Below are 22,475 nucleotides of genomic sequence, written 5' to 3'. Positions count from 1 at the left end.
TTTAAATTAGAAAGTAAATGGATAATTTTTCATGTATATCCTATTGATTCTAATAAGTTTAATATTCTCATGTTAGACTTGTCAGATATCAAAAATTAAACTGATAGAAAAATATACTTTTGATCTTTTATTAATAGCCACGACTTGCAGACTTTATATCTATTTTTAACAGAAATTTGATTGCGAGAAAATACATCACATAGCGGTAGGTGAAGGAACTATTAAATAACTGCAAAATGCAGATCCTGTTGTCAATTTGCCATCAGATTGTGCGCGCGCAAATCTTGCTCGATTTCTGCCGTCAATCTGACACCAAACTGCGTTGCGCAAATCCTGCTCGGTTTCTACTACCAATCTGCTATGATAATTCTATACAAATCCTGCTTGATTTCTGCTACTGACTTGCTGCCAAATTATGTCAGCAGATTTTATAACATTTCTGCCAACGTTCTACTATCATTATCTGATATAACAAGTTTTGTATAAAATCTGCAGTTTTTTTGCTGGCAAAAATATATAGCACACAGTTTTAATACATGCTCTTGACAGATTTGGCTATCTGGGTATATATATAATGAAGCGCATAAATTGAAATGAAACACAGTTAGAAACCTTCAACGATCGATACACACGATGAATGATTAAATACTTATAGAAATATATTTATAATTGTTATCATTTCTATTAATATTATTTTTAATATATTCTTTATATTTATAATTACATCTAAAAATAGCTTTATCATTTTAAAAATCAATTTTTATTTTACAAAGACAAATTAGAATAAAAACATAATATAATTAGTTATACTTTTATATGTTTGAGTAATTTTTTTACCCGCATGAAATGGAATGATTGATAAAAAATAATCTTTTTGATTAGTTGTTAAAATATAAAGTATGCTTATAAATAAGAAAATTTATATCTAATACATAATGACAAAATAAGATCAGTAAAAGTATAATAACTTTAAATTATTAATTCTAGGCAATTATTTTCTGTATTATGAATTGGAAATAAAATAATCTTTTTAACTAGATGAATGTAGCAAAGGCAAGAAACAATAAGACTTCTTATATGGGATACATACAGCTTTTCTGGTAACATCATTTGCATCAAAATTTGTCGAATGAGACCATTGATTCCCGATTACAATATCAAATTCCTTTGAATAAGTAGGATAATTTGGAAATCCTATAGGATTTATCAATGATTCTCCAATTAAAATAATATAATTGTCATTATTCAAACAAATATTTTTTACGCGTACAATATTAGATCCATCTTGTAAATAACAAAACTTATCCGCTTTATTTATTGTTGATAGGCTAAATTTATTATAATGTATAGTATTACATTGCAAACCCATGTAGAATTGTAGTATAAAAAATTACCTATTGCAAACTTATGTAGAATCATATGAAAAATTATCCATTGCAAACCCATGTAGAATCGTACTACAAAAGTAATGATATAAAAAAAAATTGCGCGCCAAGTAAAAGTAGAAACTTTTGTACCAGTGGAAAATTTAAGTTGCAAACCTATAGAGTCGTATAATGAACCAGTGAAAAATTTAAGTTGCAAACTCATGTAGAATAGTATAAAAATTAAAAAAATTATTAAAATTAATACAAATAAAAAAAAATAAAATAATTTTAATTAAAAAAACTAGGCACTGCTAAATTTCAAAATTAACTTTAGCATATTGTTTAATTTAGCAGTGCCTAGTTTTTTTAATTAAAATTTTTTTATTTTTTTTATTTGTATTAATTTTAATAATTTTTTAATTTTTATACTATTCTATATGAGTTTGCAACTTAAATTTTTCACTGGTTCATTATACGACTCTATAGGTTTGCAACTTAAATTTTCCACTGGTACAAAAGTTTCTACTTTTACTTGGCGCGCAATTTTTTTTTACATCATTACTTTTGTAGTACGATTCTACATGGGTTTGCAATGGATAATTTTTCATATGATTCTACATAAGTTTGCAATAGGTAATTTTTTATACTACAATTCTACATGGGTTTGCAATGAGTAATTTTTCATACGATTTTACACATGGGTTTGCAATGGGTAATTTTTCACTACTGGCGTGCCCATACTAGGCGCCTTTTTTTACCTTTTTTTTAAAGGTAAGTTTTTATAGGGATATCATTCATTTTTGTATATGATTTAGATTTACTAGGGTTGCTCAAATAATGCCATTTTTTCAGAAACTATTTATTAAACAGGTTTAAAATGTTTTTAAACATACATAGATATTTCTTCTTTTTAAATATATATTATTTTTTAATATAATCTCAATCAACTTCTATAACCTTATACCAGCATGATACAAGTATATGTATGCCTTTACTGTATCAACTCTTGTTTTTTCTACGTAACTATGTCATCACAGCTTCAATCATCCCCTCATCATCTTCCCAATCTTGTTTCGCAGAGATCTTTAAATTATATGTTTAACACAGTTTAGCGATAACTTCCAATATTTAACTTTTTGAACCACTTAATTAAATGCACTTCGCAAAATACGGTTTGGAAGATGAAGAGGGCGTGATTCAAATGTGAAAACATGGTTACGTGGAAAGGACAAAAGTTGGTACAGTAAAGGCAAGTAAATACATATAATGTATCGTACTGGCATAAAGAAATAGAAGTTGATTGAGATTACCATGTATATTGTGTATAAATTGTTGAATAAATATTCTGAAAAAATAATGTAGGGCATTACTTTTTGAGCAACTCTAGTACTATTTCAAAAAATTACAATGTCCTCATTCTGTACCTGTAATGTAAAACATATTTAAATCATTAGAGTACGTACATATATACAAAATATACTGTTTCTTTATTTTATATTAACAATTATATACTTATGAAAGAAATAGTAGGATGGCAGCGTAACAAGAAAGTAATTATTATAAAAGAAATATAGTACATATAAGTAGTATTGCATATCACATGTATGTAGTATATTGCATATCACATGTATCGTTACCATTTTACTATTTCTTTCATAATAATAACTTTCATGCTACGCTACCATCTTATTATTTCTTTCATAAGTATATAATTATTGATGTAAAATAAGGAAGCAAATAAAAGCTAATAATAATAAATAATGTAAAGATAATAATGTTATGAATGCTATGAGCTATAAAAATGTATATAAATTCTTTATTATAGCTCATATCATTTATAGCACTATTATCTTTACATTATTTATTATTATTAGCTTTTATTCGCTTCCTTATTTTACATCAATAATTATGTACTTATAAAAGAAATAGTAGGATGGTAGCGTAGCATGAAAGTAGTTATTATTATGAAAGAAATAGTAAAATAAAATGGTAACGATACATGTGATATGCAATATACTACATACATGTGATATGCAATACTTATATGTGATATACTATATTTTTTTCATAATAATATAATAATAACTATTTTCTTGTTACGTAACCATCCTATTATTTTTTCATAAGAATATAATTGTTAATATTGTTATAAGAAATATAAAATAAAATAACTTGATTCTTATAAATCTCATCTTCTTCTTCTATCGATTATGACCCTCTGGCTGGATTTTCTTATAATAAATAAAAACGAGTTAAGCGCACACTTAACCTATGTCTAATGTCACATATCACATACACGTTATATATATTATATATATATATTATCATAACCCCGCACGCTGCTAATATCGCAGAGCGCCACTAACGCCGTCTGTTGTGAAACGTGAGAACTGGACAAGATTACTACTACATGCATCTATTGCATGTGTTGTTTACGTGTGATATACGTGTATGCATGTGTTGTATACGTGTGATTAATAATACGTGTAGCACGATAGATACTACTACCCAGTCAGCAAAATGTTTACAAATTGCGCGCAAATTGGCATCAAATTGGATCAAAATTCCACACCAAATCCATAGCCATCTGTGTCCACATTAAGCTCGTAATTTGTTGACAAACTTTGCTGACATAACCTGACAGCAAATTGGTGACAAAACCCGAGCAAAGCTTGCTGACATGGTTTGATGTCAAATTGTTGGCAAAATCCGAGCAAGATCTGCACGCACAATTTGACGACAAATTGTCAACAAAAATCGAACAAACTTTGCCGTTCCAAAGCCATTTAAATTTGACGTATATATTCTACTATTATTGATCTTTTTAATTTACTTTTTTTTAAATAATTGAGATTATATAAATAAAATCTGATTTTATTTTATTAATACAAATTTTTATATAATATAAAACAATTTATACTATAAAGTATAAATATTAATACTTATTATTAAAGTTTACAATATTTTACTAATATAAAATCGCGTTTACAATTTAAATATGTGAAATATTTACAAATAAATCATATTATACTTATATAAATATATATAATAAAAGTAGAAATATTTTAATATACAGATTCATGTTTTAAAATGAAGTGGACATATTTCGTCTTTGGAGATAAAAAACCAAAAATGCTAATTGGTTCTCTTTTTTTACATAAGCGGGAAAAGAAAATGCATTATACATTTTCGGCAGCCGGCCCTTGTGAAAAAAACTAATTGACACTTTGGTTTTTTATCTCAAAGATGAAGTATATCCACATTTGAAAATATGAATCTGTATATTAAAATATTTCTACTTCTATATTATACTTTCTACTACTAAAAAACTTTTCCCTGGTGGCAACTACTTTACGGCTTGCCTACCGGGAATTCGGGAATTGTCACAGGAACTTCCCGAAATCCAATAGCAGCTGTAGTATCTATACATTCTACGTAATCCTCTATCCCTTTTTTTATCCAATAACCTATCCACCTGCTAATTATGATTTCTTTTTCCTTCTTTTGTCCATCCATTGCAGGTATCCTTGACATTCGGATTTCCTAGAAATTAAAATGTTTTTATACATTAATTACAGCATTTCAAATTTTAAATATACGCATTTAATAAATGAGGTATTCCGTTAGCACACATCTTAATTGGACATTATCACTCATATCAATTAATGCTTATATATAGAGATTTTCATTACACCATGATTAAGAAATCAGGAAAATTGTATCCAATCAAAACAGAAACGGAACAAAATAGAAGACACACACATACACAAATTTGTCATTAAGTAATATCTATTGACTAACCTTAAAATTAACAATTTTTAAATATCCTCGTTAATCCTCGTTCGTGTGATTTTGCTCATCGTTCCATAAGTCTCGGTTGATGATTCTTTCTTCGATCGTTATTCATTGTCCGCGTGAATCATGTATCCTGTGCTTCATCTGTCTTTCGCCATTCGGAGAGCTTTTCGAAACTGTACTTGGAATTCCTAACAAGTCGGTTTTTCAAAATACTGGTTGAAACTTGAAATAGTCTCTAAAAAATAGAAAGCAAGCTACATTATTATTAATAGGATACGAAATATAATTACAACAGTTGTAAAGAAATAGAAAAGATGGTACCATAAATATTCATAATAAGGCCAGTGTTATGCAAGTGTTGTTGTCCTTCCTCACAGCTTCACTACGTAAATAATTGACCTAAAACAAGGTAAGTAAAAATTTATTTTATTTACATTATAAAAATATTATTAAGAGCATACACATTTTTTGTTTTACTTACGATGTTAGAATAATCTTTCGAATCTATTTCTGTTAAAGATGATATAATGGGAGGATATTTGGCTTTTGCAATGGATGGCTGCAATCCTGCATTTTTAAATTTTTTTCAGCAAAGTAGTAATTCTACAAACAAAGAATTAATCAATTTTCTAGAAATGTTATAACAGCGTAAGTGATGTCACATGTGTTGATAAATATGTTACATATCTGACACTTCAATTCTGCCTCCATATGTTCTACACAATTGTACGTCGTTCTGCAAAGATGAAATGTACACAGAGGTAAATATATAATACTATAATTTTTATTATTACACAACATTAAATCAATTCTTATTATCTTATATTTGTTTGTTCAGTTCTCCTCAAATCACTGATGTCTCCGACAATTGCTGATGTGATGTTCCTTCGTTTAAGACTTTTATCTAAAGAAGTCGTTTGGTTGTACAATGGTTTTGAAATTATGCGTTTCGAACGCGTTTTTATCTGCAAATCCCTGTAAATCAAAAAACATAGTAAGTGATAAATTTTATATAATATGTATAACACATGTATTTTGTGCTAGCTATACTCAAATATATGAAAAAAAGTTTTAAATACATTCATCTATAAGATTTTCTAAGAAACTTAAGTATTTTATTAATTGCTAAATTTCTAGTGTTTGAAAGAGAAGCAATATATTCATACAAATTATGAATACTATATATATATATATATAGTATTCATAATTTTTTTCTCTTCAAAAGTAGTTTATAAATGCATATATAAATATAAATATAACTTTTTTTTTTTTTTTTAAAGTCAGGAAATTCACTAGTGTTGAACACCCTCCACTTTGGGGGAGGCTTCAGGTAGTGTGAGGTTAGATGAACTCCAAAGTTCCAACCCGACTCACTAAAACCTGACTGTGGCATCCTATTGCACTACGAAGTAGTGTTCCCCACCTGAGAAACGCTTGCATATATTTTCCAGATAATATAACTTAATATATAACAGAAATATTTTATACAATAACTCTTATCGCTTTACAAGAATATTTTATGCAATAATTCTATTGTTTATCTCTTTTTGCAAATCCATGTTTACAGATTTTTGTTGCTTTAAGTAAACTTATAATCTATCTACAAAATGCTTCTCAATATCAAATGCAATTCAACAAAGAATGGATTATCAAGAAAAGTTAAAAAATAAGAAAAAAATCATACATCATAGTGAGTTATGCAGAGTATTGTGAAGAATATACAATACAATGAGATATAGATAAATATTATCTATGCAATGTAAGGAAATAAAGAAAGGTAACAAGACCATGAAAGAACGACAAAAATAAAAATAAGAATGATATAAAATTATGAAAACTATAAAACTATGAAAAGAAGATGTATAAGAAAAAGTACACATTCTGTGGCAATTCCTGTAAAAATAAAAATTAAAAGTTTATAGCATTGACACAAATTACATCTTCTCGCTATGTATAATTACAGCAACAATGTATTGCGACGTTTCCAAATTATTTTCTTCATCACTGTCGCTATCATCTGTCGAGGTGTTGTTGAAAAAAGGCATCCTATAACATTTTGCATGAACTTGATCTGGATGAACATACAATATTTCGTTGTTTAATGTAGCACACTTATATATTTGAAAAACAGAAGATACCAAGCCAGTATCATAAAAATCACGAACTTCTAAAAATTTTTTCACACCTAAACGAAAGGAGTTATTATCCTTAATAACGTAGAAGACAACACAGATTGATCCATCACGTAAAATACAACAACTGTCACGTACATCATCTATACCTAATAATATGTTTCTAATTTGAATTTTACGATATTGAAGACAATTACTATCATTATTATACGGCACAGATACATGGATAGACGAATCAACATCGTGATTATTGCTTGTTCCATGAACTTCTAGCTCCGCCATTCTATTGGAAAACTGTTGAAGAGGTAAACCTGGTTTCCTACAATACTTACGGAAAATCGACATATTATTTTCATAAGGAAATGCGGAAAATGAATCTAAACAACCAAAACTCTTACATCGCTGGTAAGATGAAGAAGACCATGGACATTGTAAGTGTTGAATGTCGGACCATAAAGATTTTCACTTCTATGAACAAATTTTTGTAGTGCAAGTTCTGCAAAGCTTAAGTGTTGTCTTAACGATGAATTAGAAACCAAGACCCTTATTGCTGCATGTAAGAATAAAAAATGCTTGTACAATCGTTCATCTAGTATACCGTACATTACAACTGGGCCTGTATACAACAAAAATTGGCGAAATTCTGTTGCTTTATATTTGGAGCATATATCAAGAGATCTGGGGCGCCTTGCGAAATCCGAGGGACAATATTCTTTAAGATTATTTAATCTTGTACAAATAATATGGATGGATCTTCCTGACAACTTAGAGAGACGTGAATATTTACCATATACCCATGCAGACAAGAGTTTCTTCATTACACCTAAGCATACAAGATGCATGTACTCAAAAGGAACTTGCGAAACCATACCTATCGGAAGCATTGATAATGGGCTCCTACCTTCTTTATGATGATCCTCATCTAAACACCTGATATATTCTTCATCTGTGCGAAAAGAATGATTAGTGCCATTGAAAACATAACGACCTTCATGACGTATCCCAGAAACTTTACACTTGGAACAAGGCTGACAAGAAACATGGCTACGATGATTCAAAATGAAAGCTCGAGCTGGTGCATCAGCTATAAAACATCTCAAACGTATTGGTATTTTATTACCATGAAAATTAAGACCTCCACTAGATATAATTTTTATAACATCTACAATGAATTTTTCCAGGAAAATATTAGGATCGCATGGCTTTTTTACACCTTTATAAATACCAACTACTATTGGCCTTGCGTGCTGTATATTTGCAATTCTACATTGGATGGGCCAGAGTTGAATGCTACCAGATTTATCTAAACTACATCCGTCTACATTAAAATCTAGTTCCAATTGATTAACATGATGAATAGATGCGATGGAAATATGTGACAGATGTTGAATAATCTTTGTTTCTACATCAAAATGAATATACTCTCCTGGTTCTACATTTGACACAACAGTACATACACGTGGTGTATCAAGAAGTGTTCTAACGTCCTTTGGTAATATATTAAAACAGGGATGAGTTCGAAGAACAGATAATATGCTATTACCTTGTGCATGCGTAAGATTGTTATTGACAAAGCAAGCTGCTAAACTTTCGCGGAAAAATTCCATGGAAGTAATTTTACAGAATGATGAAATTACATCACTAGCATCAGAGACGGAAGAAGAAGAAACCTTATCGTCTTCCACAACATTGTCCCTATAATTGCAAGTGTCATTTATATTTGAAGTAGAGCCATAAAATTCGGTTATTGACAGACCAGGAGTATCTTGAATATCACACCGATTATTAGACTCTGTAATAGCAACAGTTTTGCATTTTAAACGATATTGCAAACGTAAATTTTTTCTAATTTCCCACATAATTCTACTTCGTTGCCTTCTGGATAAACTGGACATCGATTTTCGCGATATACTTAATTTTAACTTTCTTTCCATATTTACGTGTTTTCTCGAACGTGATACACCACACTGCTGCAAGCGACGTGTCCACTCTACAGCTCCTTATATCCTCAGTGTCCTTGAAAAAATATAACTCGATCTCTAATTTTCTTAAAAGGTATATTCTTCGTTCACCACTGCTTCACTCGTTAATATATAACCTGCTGTTACAACTGAACTCAAAATGATCAGGGCTGGCGCTCTGCCGCTCTGTGCACAATATAACGATAAATCTTCGAGCAATAACGAACAATATAGCACAGCCTTTCCGAGAATAACGTTTTGGCGGTATAATGTCTCGCCATTTTTATCTTGGCGAGATTGCGAAAACAAAAACGGATATATGGTCAGTGTTGTGAGACGGGCCGGGTTTTCTCGCGCATGCGCGGCCATAATGGCTGTTAGCAGTGATGTATCTATCTGTAGTGAAGAGGTGGTAGGAGATAGGGCGCTGACGGTTGACACTCTTGGCGGGAGAAATATGTAATATATATTTAATAATACAATATATATGTATATATATAATTGTGCATATGTATGCTGTATTATTAATTATATATTACAAATTTTTCCTTATATTACAAAAAATTTTGCAGAATTATGTGATCATGCTACATCTTTTTATCTGTACATATACCTCACTGATGCTATGTCCGCCGCGCATGCGCGAGAAAACCCGGCCCGTCTCACAACACTGGTTACAGTGTCGTGTACTAACGAACGAAGCAGTAGTGAACGAAGAATTATATATTTTAAGAGAATTAGAGATCGAGTATTTTTTCCGATACTGAAGATACAAGGAGCTGAGTGGCTACGTCGCTTGCAGTGGTATCACGTTCGAGAAAATGTAAGAAAACAATAAAATTAAAATGAGTAAGCTATGTCGCAAAAAAATCACTGTAGTTTTCACAATGGCTTAGAAAAAATTATACAAAAGTAGGAAAAATGTATGTTTGCAACATTTGTTTCACTGTAAAAATCATACAGAGTCGAATAATGATATTTAATGTTCCTGGTCGTTTTCTTCAAATATAAAAGATATGATACTTTCAATTTTATATGGATGTAGTTTAGATAAATCTGGTAGCATTCAACTCTGGCCCATCCAATGTAGAATTGCAAATATACAGCACGCAAGGCCAATAGTAGTTGGTATTTATAAAGGTGTAAAAAAGCCATGCGATCCTAATATTTTCCTGGAAAAATTCATTGTAAATATTAGAAAAATTATATCTAGTAGAGAGGTATTAATTTTCATAGTAATAAAATATAATACAATAAAGATGTTTTATAACTGACGTACCACCTCTAGCTTTCATTCTGAATCATCGTAGCCATGTCTTGTCAGCCTTTTTCCAAGTGTAAAGTTTCTGAGATGCGTCATGAAAGTTGTTATGTTAATGGCACTAGTCATACTACTCTTCGCACAGATGAAGAATACACGAAGTGTTTAAACGAGGATTACTAACAATAACTTAAGCTTTGCAGAACTTGCACTTTATTTATAAAAATGAAAATCTTTATGGTCCAACATTCAATATTTATAACATCAACGGTTTTTCTTTATTTTACCAACAATTGTGATTGTTAAGATTTATTTTCCTCATTTTGTTATGAAGATATGTCAATTTTCAGGAAATATTATAAGAAATTAGCTTTTTCACCAGTTTTCTAATAGAATTGCAGTTAGAAATTCATAGACCAAAGTAATAATCACGACTTCGTCTATTCATGTATCTTTACATAATAATGATAGTAATTGTCTTTCATATATAAAATTCAATTTAGAAACATTTGGTATAGATATATGTGACAATTGTTGTATTTTACGTAATGGCATGATCTATATTGTCTTCAACATTGTTTTTGATTTCTTTTGTTGTACAAAAACATTTTCAGAGGTTCATGATTTTTACATTGTTGGAATGGTATTTTCTGTTTTTCAGATATATCAGTGTGCCACATTAAAAGTGAAATTTTTTTATGTTTATTCAGATCAAGTTCATGCAAAATATTACAGGATGATTTTTTTCAACAACACATCAACGGATGATAGTGACAGTGATGAAGAAAATTCGGAAACGTTGCAATACATTATCGCTGTAATTATACACAGCAAGAAGATGTAAGATATGTGTCTATGCTGTAAACTGTTAATTTTTATTTTTATAGGAATGGCCATGGGACGTGTGTTCTTTTTTCTCAATCTTTGTTATATATTTTTCTCTCGTTTGCTTTCTAATAACTTTGTCGCTCTTACATGATCTTATATGTCGTTTTCTATTACTTTTCTCCTTAAATACATATTTATCATCTGAATCTTGTTATATATTGTATGTTTCTCACCATAATCTGCTTGATAACTCACTTTGACGTTCGAATTTTTCTTCTTTAAATTATTTTGTAATATCTTTTTGATAATTCTCTTTTTTGTTAAATTGCACTTGACATTGAAAAGCATGAGACATTTTTTAGATAAATTACAGATTCATTTGAGACTATACAAATATATGTTGATTTGCAAAATTAAATGAACAATGGAGCATAAAATATTTCTGTGGAATGATGAGTTATTGCATAAAATATTTCTATTCTAATAAGATATAATATATATATATGTATGTATATATATATATATATATATATATATATATATATAATAAATATTGTAATGTCCCGGTACAAATTTTATTGTATATTTATATATAAATCATATATAACAATATAAAATTATATAGACGTATATAAAATTCTGTATAATATGTATAATTATATATATATATATATAATTATACATAACTTGTACAGAATTTTATAATTTTATATTATTATATATATTATACATAAAAAATTTTTTACATGAATATATTGTAAAATAAAAGAGTAATGTATTTATAAGCTTATACTTTTGAGAGAAAAAAGTAATCATGAATATTGTAATATTGCTTCTCTTTTAAAATGCTAGAAAGTCAGTAATTAATAAATATTTAATAAGAAAATCATCTTATACATATATGAATTTATTGAAAATTTTTCATATATCTCACTATATAGCTACTAAAAATACATTTGTTACATATTACATAAAATGTATCACTTACTAATTATGTTTTTTATGTACAGAGGCTTGCAGATGGAAACCCGGCCGAAGCGCAATATTGCAAAACCGTTGCGCTATCAGACGACTTCTTCGGATGAAAGTCCAAAACGAAGGATTACATCTCAGCAAGCCAGCATTGAAGATATCGATGAGGACATCGATGATTTAAGAAGAACTACGCAAACGAATATGGAAATAAATCAAACAAACTCTTTTACTCGATCACTCACACAAAATCCAACATCTCGCACACACACATACATTCCAAATCAAACAAATGAATCATACACAAACAATGAACACAATCAATCACAAGATATGTATCAAGTATACAATGAAACACACAATCAAGCACACATATCAGATATTCGATCGCACACAAAAATTGACGCACACGACATAAACAATAAAACATACACAAACCTTCAACCGCCAAAAAATACTCAAATACATAATACAGATATTCAGTCGCAGATTAAAGCACACGACATAAATAGTCAAACACACATACACAATCAACCACACTCAGACGCAAACGTTCAATTATACAACACAAACAATAATGTAACACACACAAATTTCCAACCAAACAAAACATATTCACGTACATCTCATAACACTTATGCCCGTTCCAATGTATTACAGACTAATACGTTACATACATATCCTACACACAATTATATATCACAAACAGAAACTGATGAAAGGTATGAAGGAAGTCAAGACTCAACTCATGATCGGCATTCTATGACACATATCGACGTAATAGATAATAGGTAAATTTATAGATATTTGTATAAAATAGATGTAATTATACATTTTTAATAAAAACGTATATATTTAATAAGAATTATTTATCTGATTTTATGTAATAGTATAAAAATTATAGTAATAATATTTACCTCTGTACATGCTATTTACTCTTATTTGCAGAAAGACGCACAATTGTGAACGTGTGGAGGCAGAACTGAAGTAAGTCAAATATGTATCGTATTTATCAATACATCGTATGACATCTTTGTTATAACATTTCTGTAATACTGATCTCTTGTTTGTAGAAGAATGAATACTTTGCTGCAGAAAATATTGAAATGTGTGCAGATTCGCCGTTATCCAGTGCAGAAACCAGACATCTTTCCAATATCTACTATAAGAGAGATGGAGAGATTTGAAAGGATTGATGAGGAAGATTATACTAATGTCGTAAGTGAAACAGAAAACGTATGATTTTAATAATATTATATATATATATACATAATATAAAATTTTAATTTATAATTTTTACTTACCTTGTTTTAGATCAATTATTTCAGATATATCGGCGGCTTTAATTTGAAGGAAGCTATAAATCTCTGCTTCAAAGAAGCTATTAAAGATGAAATAACGCCATCGTTCACTTGGTGGGGCCGCGAAGAAGAACAACGGCCTTTGTATAACGCTCGCCTTACTATAGCTATTTATGGTACTCTCTTTTTCATTTTTTTTCATAACTTGTAATTAAATATTGGGTGCTTTTTATTTAATGACTAAGGTCAATCAAGGTTTGCTCTTTTAGCTGTACTCCTTCCAATGTGGAAAAAGATAAACTCTGAAGTAGTGTAACTAAAAAGAACAGATCTTAGATTTGTGCTGACTTATGTCATTAAATGTAAAACACCCATTATTGCGTGTCTTAATAATAATGTAATTTACGTTCTTTTTTTCAGAGGCTGTATGTTTCAATGAGCATTTTGAAAAACCGACTCGTTCGGAGTTTCAAATGCAATTTCGAGAAGTTCTCCGAACGGCGAAAGAAAGATTAAGGCATAGAGTACGTGATCCACGTGCGCGAAATAATCGTGGAAGAAGAAATATTGACCGTGATTTATGGAGAGACGAGCGGCCAGAGGAAACGAACGAGCAGCCAGAGGAAATGGACGAGCTAGACGACGAGAATTAAATGTTTAAATAGTTATATCTATAAAATGTACAAAGTTTTTAACTTATATAATTATATAAATTATATGACAAATATAATATTACTTCAAAATAATGCTGACTTCAGTATTTATTTTAGAATAATATATTTGTCGTATAATTAATATAATATCAATAAAATGTTTGTCATTAATTTATTGTTTACTTAAATGATACAAACTTTGTACATTTTATTGATATATAATTATATTAATAATAATTGCATTTATTTATTGTATAAATACTGCGATGCGCGGAAATTTAATATTGCGATTTTTTTAATTGTATGGAACAAAAATATATTATATTTTTATATAAAATATATATTTATTATATATTTTATTAATACATATTTTATATTGTACTTTATTTTTTGTTTAATATTTATATATAGCCTTCAAATAATGTAAACGCGAAATTTCTATTATTTTTAATAAATTTATATAATTTAATATATTATATAATATAAACTAAAATTATTGTTTTTACATAATTTCAGTTATTTCAAGAAAAAAAATTAAAAGATCAATATATATCTCGATTATTGCAGTGTAAAATGACAAATTTAAAAAGCTTTGGAGCGGCAAAATTTGTTCGATTTTTGTTGACAATTTGTTGTCAGATTTCTCTGCGCAGATCTTGCTCGGATTTTGCTGTCAATTTGACATCAAGTTATGCAATAAGCTTTGCTCGCTTTTTGCGCCCAATCTGTTATTGAGTCTTGTCAACAAGCTTTGCTCGGTTTTTGTTGTCAACTTGACGTCAGATTTCACGCGCACTGATCTTGCTTGGTTTTTGTCGTCAATTTGACATCAAGTCATGCAGTAAGCTTTGCTCGCTTTTTGCTGCCAATCTGTTGTCGAGTTTTGTCAGCAAGCTTCGCTCGGTTTTTGCTGCCAATCTGCTAGCTTAATCAAGTAATAATAATTCTTGTAGCCAAATTGTAGCCTTTTTGTTAACAACAATTTGTTGCAAGCATTTGACAAAATCTGTTCGAACAGACTTGGCTGACTGGGTATGTATGCGTGAACGATAATGATGATGATGATGACGTGGACGTTTCTTAAAAGAAATTTTTCACATTTAGACTTTGCATTATGATATTTCCGCTTACAAAGCACGTAGAGCAAAATTAAATACACTTTCATTATATAAATCGAACTCAATCTATCGATTAAGCCTAGTAAAAACTCGATCGCTTCATTGAGTATCCGAATCTATGACTATCTCGAACTGTCCGATTCGCGTAAAGATACACGGTGCCTCGCTTCTAAGAGTCGGCTTCGCCCTAACTAGGCGCGAGACACTACCGTGTCTCTTGATATGAAGCAATACCAAGTTCCTCGGATATTTTATTATTTTTACACGATACTTTAGGTTTTTCGAAAAAAAAATCTTTTTTTTTTAAATTACATGCGATACGTTCTATAATTCGATTGTGTAGCTGTTGTAAAGGTTTGTCTGCTTTTTTCAGTTTTTTTTTAATATTATATAAATGACTCTCAAATGAAAAAGCACTGAATGAATCGAGATTACCAAATTTTAAAACATTATCGGCTAAATGAATTAAATTATGGACATTATATATCAAAAAATTAGTACCAAACAATTCAATACATTTTTCCACAAAATAATTCAATAAATCTTTCGCATATTTATTATTTCTTTTGCAATCTGTTTCGTGACAAAGAATTCTGATTGCACAATGTAATGAAATAAAATGAATCAAATATTTCTTTGGTAAATAATTTTGAAGTGCAACTGGACCTACATACAATAAAAATAATCTTAATTCAGTCGCTTTCCATCGATCCAGACATTCTAATTCACGAGTTTTTCTCGCAAATTCAGATGGAATCCATTTGGCTATTGTTTTTAAATTTGCAGATATTTCTTTAATCGTTTTTGCAGAAAACTTATGTTTATGAGAGCCATATGTGAAAGTTTGTAAGATTTTTTTTACAACTCCGAGGCAAATCAGGTGCATGTAGTCAAGTGGGAATTGCGAAACCATCCCTAAACCTGTTTCTTCAAACGGTAATGTTCCAATATGGTGATCTTCATCAATACGTTGGATGAAGTTTTTATCTGTTCTTAAAGCCGCATTCGAATTCAAAAATAACATGCGATGATTGTCATAATTTCCCTCTTCTCTACATTTTCCACATTCAAAATAGCCATTGTGACTTTTTGTGCATGTAACAAAAGACCGTACTGGAGTGTCACAAATTACAGCTCTAATTGTAACTGTGAATATTTGGTTGCAATAATAAAACCCGCTCTGATGTAAAACGTTATATTCATCAATAAATTCTCTCAGAAATGTATTACAGGAGTTAGGTTTCTCATTTCCATGATAAGCTCCGATTACAAATGGCTCAGCAATTTTTGGATACATTTCTCCCAGAATGGGATAAAGTTGACTTTTTGAACTTTTGGCTATTGGCAATCCATCAATATTTATATTTATCTGAATATCATTAGATACTCTGTTGATATCAATAATTCTTAACTGATCAAGCAAGGCATTTTTTAAACCATAACGAAAATATTCACCTGGTGGTACACTACGAATTATTGTTGATTTTGGAGTTCCAAGTAAAGTTCGTGGATCTAAAGGCAAATTGCGTAATTCATCTAATTCAACATTTTTTAATATTTTTAGAAGAGCGCCAGTTGCTTCATGAGTTATATCATAATCGCATACCCAACGTGCCACTACTTTATTAAAATTTTTAGATTTTTTATTTTCAAAAAAATTATCTCCATTAATCTGAGTTTCATCTATTGATGAGTCACTTAAAAAATCATTGTGATTATTTTTAGTATCTATGTAATTTGATTCTTCTAAGACATGATTGATAGATTTATCATCTTGAAATTCGGAATCACTTATTGTTACATTTGTTTTACCACATTTGATATTTTTGTATGTTAATACTGGATTATTATTTTCATTATTGTCCAAAGAATTACACATTCTTTTGAGGCGCCTATTTTTTTGGCTTTTAGATAAATGTTTAAATAATTTTCGTTTTAACATTTTATGTAATTACAGCGTCAATCTAAACAATTATAAAACAATTTATATATTCTATTAATAATTGATGATATATTTAATTGATTATATTATTTATATGTAGTCTTCATATTAGTCACGTCATACAACTTATGTTTGAAACATTTGTTTCTAAAACCCCGTAATAATGTGATATTTTCATCCGAAAGTTAAAATGGGACACCCTGTATATGTGTTTAATGTAAAAAAATTAATAAAAATATTTGCAAAAACGAAATGTACGAACGAAATATTGATAGATATTGCAGTAATATTAAAATACTTATCATGATTTTTTCTTTTAAGTATAATATAGATAATTAGTGAATGAAAAATGATTAATTGTACTTACTTGTAAATATTTTATCTTAAAATTGATTAATAATTGCAACAATTACTTCCATGCACGTACACACGTTAATTGTATTATTTTTTAAGGTTATCTACACTACTGCAGTGCGCATGCGCATTTATATTACAAATTTATCACTTTCAAGATGACATTTTGATGTCAATATGAAGAGATTTAATATACTTTCTACAAAAGATATCTTTTAGATATCTTATGTAAGAAACTTCTCAAACAAGATATCTTTTAGATCTCTTGATAAGGACATCTTAATATATTTATCTGATAGATATCTTTTTTCATTACTCAAAAAGTTACCTTTAAAAAGATATCTTAAAGAGATCTTTCTGACATATATGCTGTTTGGGTACTGTCGACTATCAAAGCCAAACTTGGTTATTGACTAGGACACTGTACATAGAATATAAATGCAATTTTCATATTTGGTATATTTTGTCTCATATATTCTGCTTTTTTGCACATATCATCTCGTTTCTCCCAATTATTATTAACTGATCGACAATATGCAATGTAGTGTCCCAAACCTTCTTGAATTTTAGGCTCTATATATTGCACTACACTGGACAAAACATAGCGAATATTATTTATTAATAAATGAACTGGTATATCTTTTAAATTACTTTTCATATTGCCACTAAATCCATAGGCACGTTGTAACATACTTTGGTACGAGGGTTGTCTGAAAAGTTTCCGACCTAACAAAGATACAAGACATTTTTTCTTCAAATTAATTTTTATTTTTCTACATAGTCTCCTTGTAAGTCTATACACTTCTCCCAGCGATGTTCCCATTTCTTCAACCCGTCCAAATAGTACTCGGGGTCTTTCTCTGCAAAATAGTTGTTTACGAAGGTGATGGCCTCCTCATTCGACGAAAATCTCTGTCCTCCGAGCGCAACTTTTAGCTTAGGGAACAAAAAAAAGTCGCTTGGGGCTAGATCTGGTGAGTAAGGAGGGTGGTCAAGCAGTTCAAACCGTAATTCGTGGATTTTCGCCATGGCAACCGCTGAGGTGTGAGACGGCGCATTGTCTTGGTGAAACAAAAATTTTTTTTTCTGCAAATGTGGCCGTTTTTCCGCAATTTCTGCCTTCAGCTTGTCAAGTACTGATGCGTAGTATGCTCCTGTAATGGTTTTTCCTTTTTGAAGATAATCGATTAAGATAACTCCATGACTATCCCAGAAAACAGTTGCCATCACTTTCCCAGCCGAAGGAACAACCTTTGCTTTTTTTGGAGCCGATTCCCCCTTCGTAGTCCACTGTTTTGACTGTGTTTTTGTTTCTGGAGTATAATGGTGTATCCAAGTTTCATCTACAGTAATTAATCGGCGCCAAAACTCTGATTTATTGCGCCTAAACTGCGCCAACAGAGCGTTGGAAATGTTCATTCGAACACGTTTTTGGTCCAAAGTGAGCAAACGCGGCACCCAACGCGCGGACAGCTTTCTCATGCCTAAATCTTGATTCAATATGTGACAAACACGTTCTTTGGACATGTTCATAGCCTCTGCTATCTCTCTAACTTTAATTCGACGGTTGTCTAGCACCATTTGGTGAACTTGAGCGATATTATCGTCAGTGGTTGCAGTTTTTGGACGTCCCGAACGTTCATCGTCACCCAAGCTGGTACGGCCACGTTTAAATTCAGCAGCCCAAAATTTCACGGTGGTAAATGATGGTGCAGAGTCCCCGTACACAGCGTCCAACTCGTCTTTGATTTGCGTAGGCGTATTGCCTTTCAAAAACAAATATTTAATGACAGCTCGATACTTGATTTTTTCCATTTTCACAAAAACACTCACATCGACTCACTCAAATGATTGTCAAACAACAACTGCGCGTCCAAAATGGCTGAAATTTTGGTGAGTACCTTTCAAAGCATGCGCAAACACATTCCCCAACTTTTGTTTACGAGTGCTGCCATCTTCATGTTGAGGTCGGAAACTTTTCAGACAACCCTCGTATATATACTCAATGTCAACGCACATATATGAGCTAAATATTTTTTTGCTTATTGCACATTTTTCTTGACAATGTTCGCAGTTTACAGTCTCATCTTGAACAACTTTCCCCAGACAGCACAGAATATCCAATGGACGTCCAGTTTTGGTTTTTATTTAGTCCAAATGTCCATGGATATAATATGAATGTTTTAAGAATATCCATTATTAGACGTTCAAAGTATATTATATTTAGACGTTTTAAAAACATTCATTTTACGTACAGCACAGAACATTTCATTTACATTGCAGCAATATTATAATCTTACAAGTTGCAACGTAATATTGGAGAGACATTATAAGAACATGTAACTGTAATATTTTAAACGAAATATTACTGTAACATTCCAAAAATATTATAAAAACAGTATTCATTAATCATTAGTTCTTTTATTTACCGCTATGTGACGCACGAGGCGCTATCTTTCCCGTATTTAAGATTTGTTATGAGAATTATATATAAAGCTTGCAAATATTAAATATTAAGATTATATAATACGCGAATATCTAAGTATTACGGATAAACAAAATGAACTTACACAGTTTCAACAATTTTTTTGCTTGTTTCTTTTGGATGTTTGCAAGATTTCTGCAATTTTTTGATGCTGTATGTGTACTAAAATAGGTATATTCAGTACTCTAAACTCTAAACATATAAATTTACATATATACCTACACCTATCTACTATAAAATATACGTTCAATGTTCGAAGCAGGTCCAATTTTAGTTCGTTTAGTCCTTAAAATGGACATGTTTCGATTGTCCAGAAAAGTAACACTGGACATTTCTAAAATGTCCTAAAGATGTCGAAGGCTCTAATATGGATGTTATAAATACGTACAAAACGTCCAATATGTACATTTTTAATACGTTTTTAAAACGTCACTGTGCTGTCTGGGTCTGTATACAATTTTGAAGGAATTGTATGCCTTCCTTTAAAATAGGTTGTGTTTGTACTGAAATTGTTTGTCGAGTTTTTTCTTTGCTGTATCCACATTTATTGCAATAAATCTTTTCTGTTAGACTTGGGTAGTTTTCCATCATTTCTTCAAAAAGTCGGCATATATTTGTAACGCAAGATCCTTCATCACTGTCATCTTGATGCTTTCTAAGTATATATGTATAGAGAAGGTTTGTCCGTTGTTGATAGAGTGATTTCGAAACTCCAGCTTTTGCATAGTTTGATGCAGTTTTCAAGACAGAATCATTTTTATTCAACTTTGTAGCTATGTCTATAAACTCTTTAAATTCTTTAAAGTTACAATAGGATGAAGCTAAAATTTCTACGATGCTGTCGAAAGCACAAGTGTTCCTTAATGAAACTTTTTTGTTAAATATTTTTACAGGTGCCAGTTTATTACCATTCTGAATTATTCCTCTTGTACGATTTCCTGTTGGCCTCTGATGTATAATTGTAATATCAGGACATGGGTTTAAAAATTTTCCACGTATTTCATCGCTTTGTTTTACATGTGGCAATAATTGGTTTGTATTATATTTTAATGCATCAAATTTCAAAGAATAATTATGGTCATTATATTCTGTACACGCTGCATCTTTAACTAGATTGTTTTTAATAAAAAGATAAAAGTTGTAGTTTAATTACTTAATAAATATTATTGTTGTCTGACAGAAAATATACTTACATGTATGATCTTGAAAATTTACATCAAGTTTTTTTCCTTATTATTCAGTGTTATATAATTCATATTGTTTGTATCTTTCGGTGAAGAACATGTTATTATTTCCGCAGAAGTAAAATTTATATTTTCAAATGTACTGTCATTTGTAAAAATATGAGCTTTTCCAAGAATGGATGAACAGTTATGAAAAGTATTTTGTAAATTTTGTTCGTTTAATAGTGCATTAACAGTCTTCAAAATATATTGGCTATCAACTTCATTTACCTAGAAAAAATTATTTTTATTCACTTAGAATTATTAGAAATGTACATTTATAGTGGGCAATTTATTAATTCCTGGTAAAATATTTTTTATATAAAACTATATATGAAATATATTATATCTTGATATTAGACATTCTATATGTATTATATATGGAGCAAATAAAAGTCAAAATCATAATGTAAAGCACAAAAATTAGAAGAAAAAAATATATTTATTTGTAATTTTTTACACACTCATTAGTTTTAAGTCACTCTTTATCTGATAAAAATAATGTAAAATACAAACAATCATTCTTGATGAACGCTATATACTTATCTTGCATCCAAGTATCACTTATATTTAACATACAGGGTGATTCAAAACAACCGTTTGTCCTTAAAATGTCGTATTCCTGACTGAATTCTAAGACAATTTTTCCTTTGCCAAAATTTGATCCGAAGCTTAGTTTTCAAATTATTAAAAGAAATATTTAGCGAATTACGGCACGAGTACGGGCGGTAGGCAGGAGCGGCGCAACTCATTATCCGACGCGGGCGACTGTGTGAGGCACTCGCTGCGATCAGCTGTTCGCTACACGCGATGTGTTAGTGTTTGTTTATGTCTGTGTTTTGCGTGTGTGCGTACATACACACACTCTCTCTCTCTCTCTCTCTCTCTCTCTCTCTCTCTCTCTCTCTCTCTCTCTCTCTCCTCTTTCTCTCTCTCGCACTTACTCACTTTTATTCTTACCTTGTAGAGGTATTTGATGACTTTACTTCTGATGAATAATTGTTGCACGACTGTTAACAATGAGACGTTCCCATCTGACACACCGAATAATAAACAAATTTTTCTTCTTTCAGAAATTGT

General features: G+C 30.2%; 1 protein-coding gene, 1 long non-coding RNA gene and 1 pseudogene across 4 annotated transcripts; 1 reads left to right on the top strand and 2 right to left on the bottom strand.

Moving 5' to 3' along the window:
* Positions 1 to 4,351: 4,351 nt before the first annotated feature.
* Positions 4,352 to 12,353, bottom strand: LOC145933647 (uncharacterized). 2 transcript variants are annotated; one of them, XR_014424908.1, is made up of 5 exons: positions 12,336 to 12,353; positions 5,647 to 6,140; positions 5,487 to 5,564; positions 5,169 to 5,400; positions 4,352 to 4,910 (listed from the first exon to the last, which is right to left on the bottom strand). It is a non-coding gene; the product is annotated as an uncharacterized LOC145933647 (long non-coding RNA). The 2 variants fall into 2 exon arrangements; XR_014424907.1 differs by lacking the exon at positions 12,336 to 12,353 and having other exon boundaries at positions 5,647 to 6,322.
* Positions 7,045 to 9,626, bottom strand: LOC145933644 (uncharacterized; annotated as a pseudogene).
* On the top strand, positions 9,870 to 14,685 carry LOC145933646 (uncharacterized). 2 transcript variants are annotated; one of them, XM_083033541.1, is made up of 7 exons: positions 9,872 to 10,081; positions 11,230 to 11,359; positions 12,358 to 13,110; positions 13,268 to 13,306; positions 13,393 to 13,537; positions 13,634 to 13,796; positions 14,041 to 14,683. In XM_083033541.1, the coding sequence occupies exons 2-7, from the start codon at positions 11,256 to 11,258 to the stop codon at positions 14,271 to 14,273; spliced, it is 1,437 nt and encodes a 478-aa protein (XP_082889667.1). In that variant the 5' UTR covers positions 9,872 to 10,081; positions 11,230 to 11,255; the 3' UTR covers positions 14,274 to 14,683. The 2 variants fall into 2 exon arrangements, with proteins under 2 accessions (XP_082889668.1, XP_082889667.1); XM_083033542.1 differs by lacking the exon at positions 11,230 to 11,359 and having other exon boundaries at positions 9,870 to 10,081; positions 14,041 to 14,685.
* The last annotated feature ends 7,790 nt before the right edge of the window (positions 14,686 to 22,475 follow it).

The sequence above is a fragment of the Prenolepis imparis genome, unplaced genomic scaffold, assembly GCF_030444845.1.
Source record: "Prenolepis imparis isolate NDT839.2.m4 unplaced genomic scaffold, iyPreImpa1.0 SCAF_3, whole genome shotgun sequence".
Lineage (NCBI taxonomy): Eukaryota > Metazoa > Arthropoda > Insecta > Hymenoptera > Formicidae > Prenolepis > Prenolepis imparis.
This window is presented reverse-complemented; position numbering and strand designations above follow the sequence as displayed.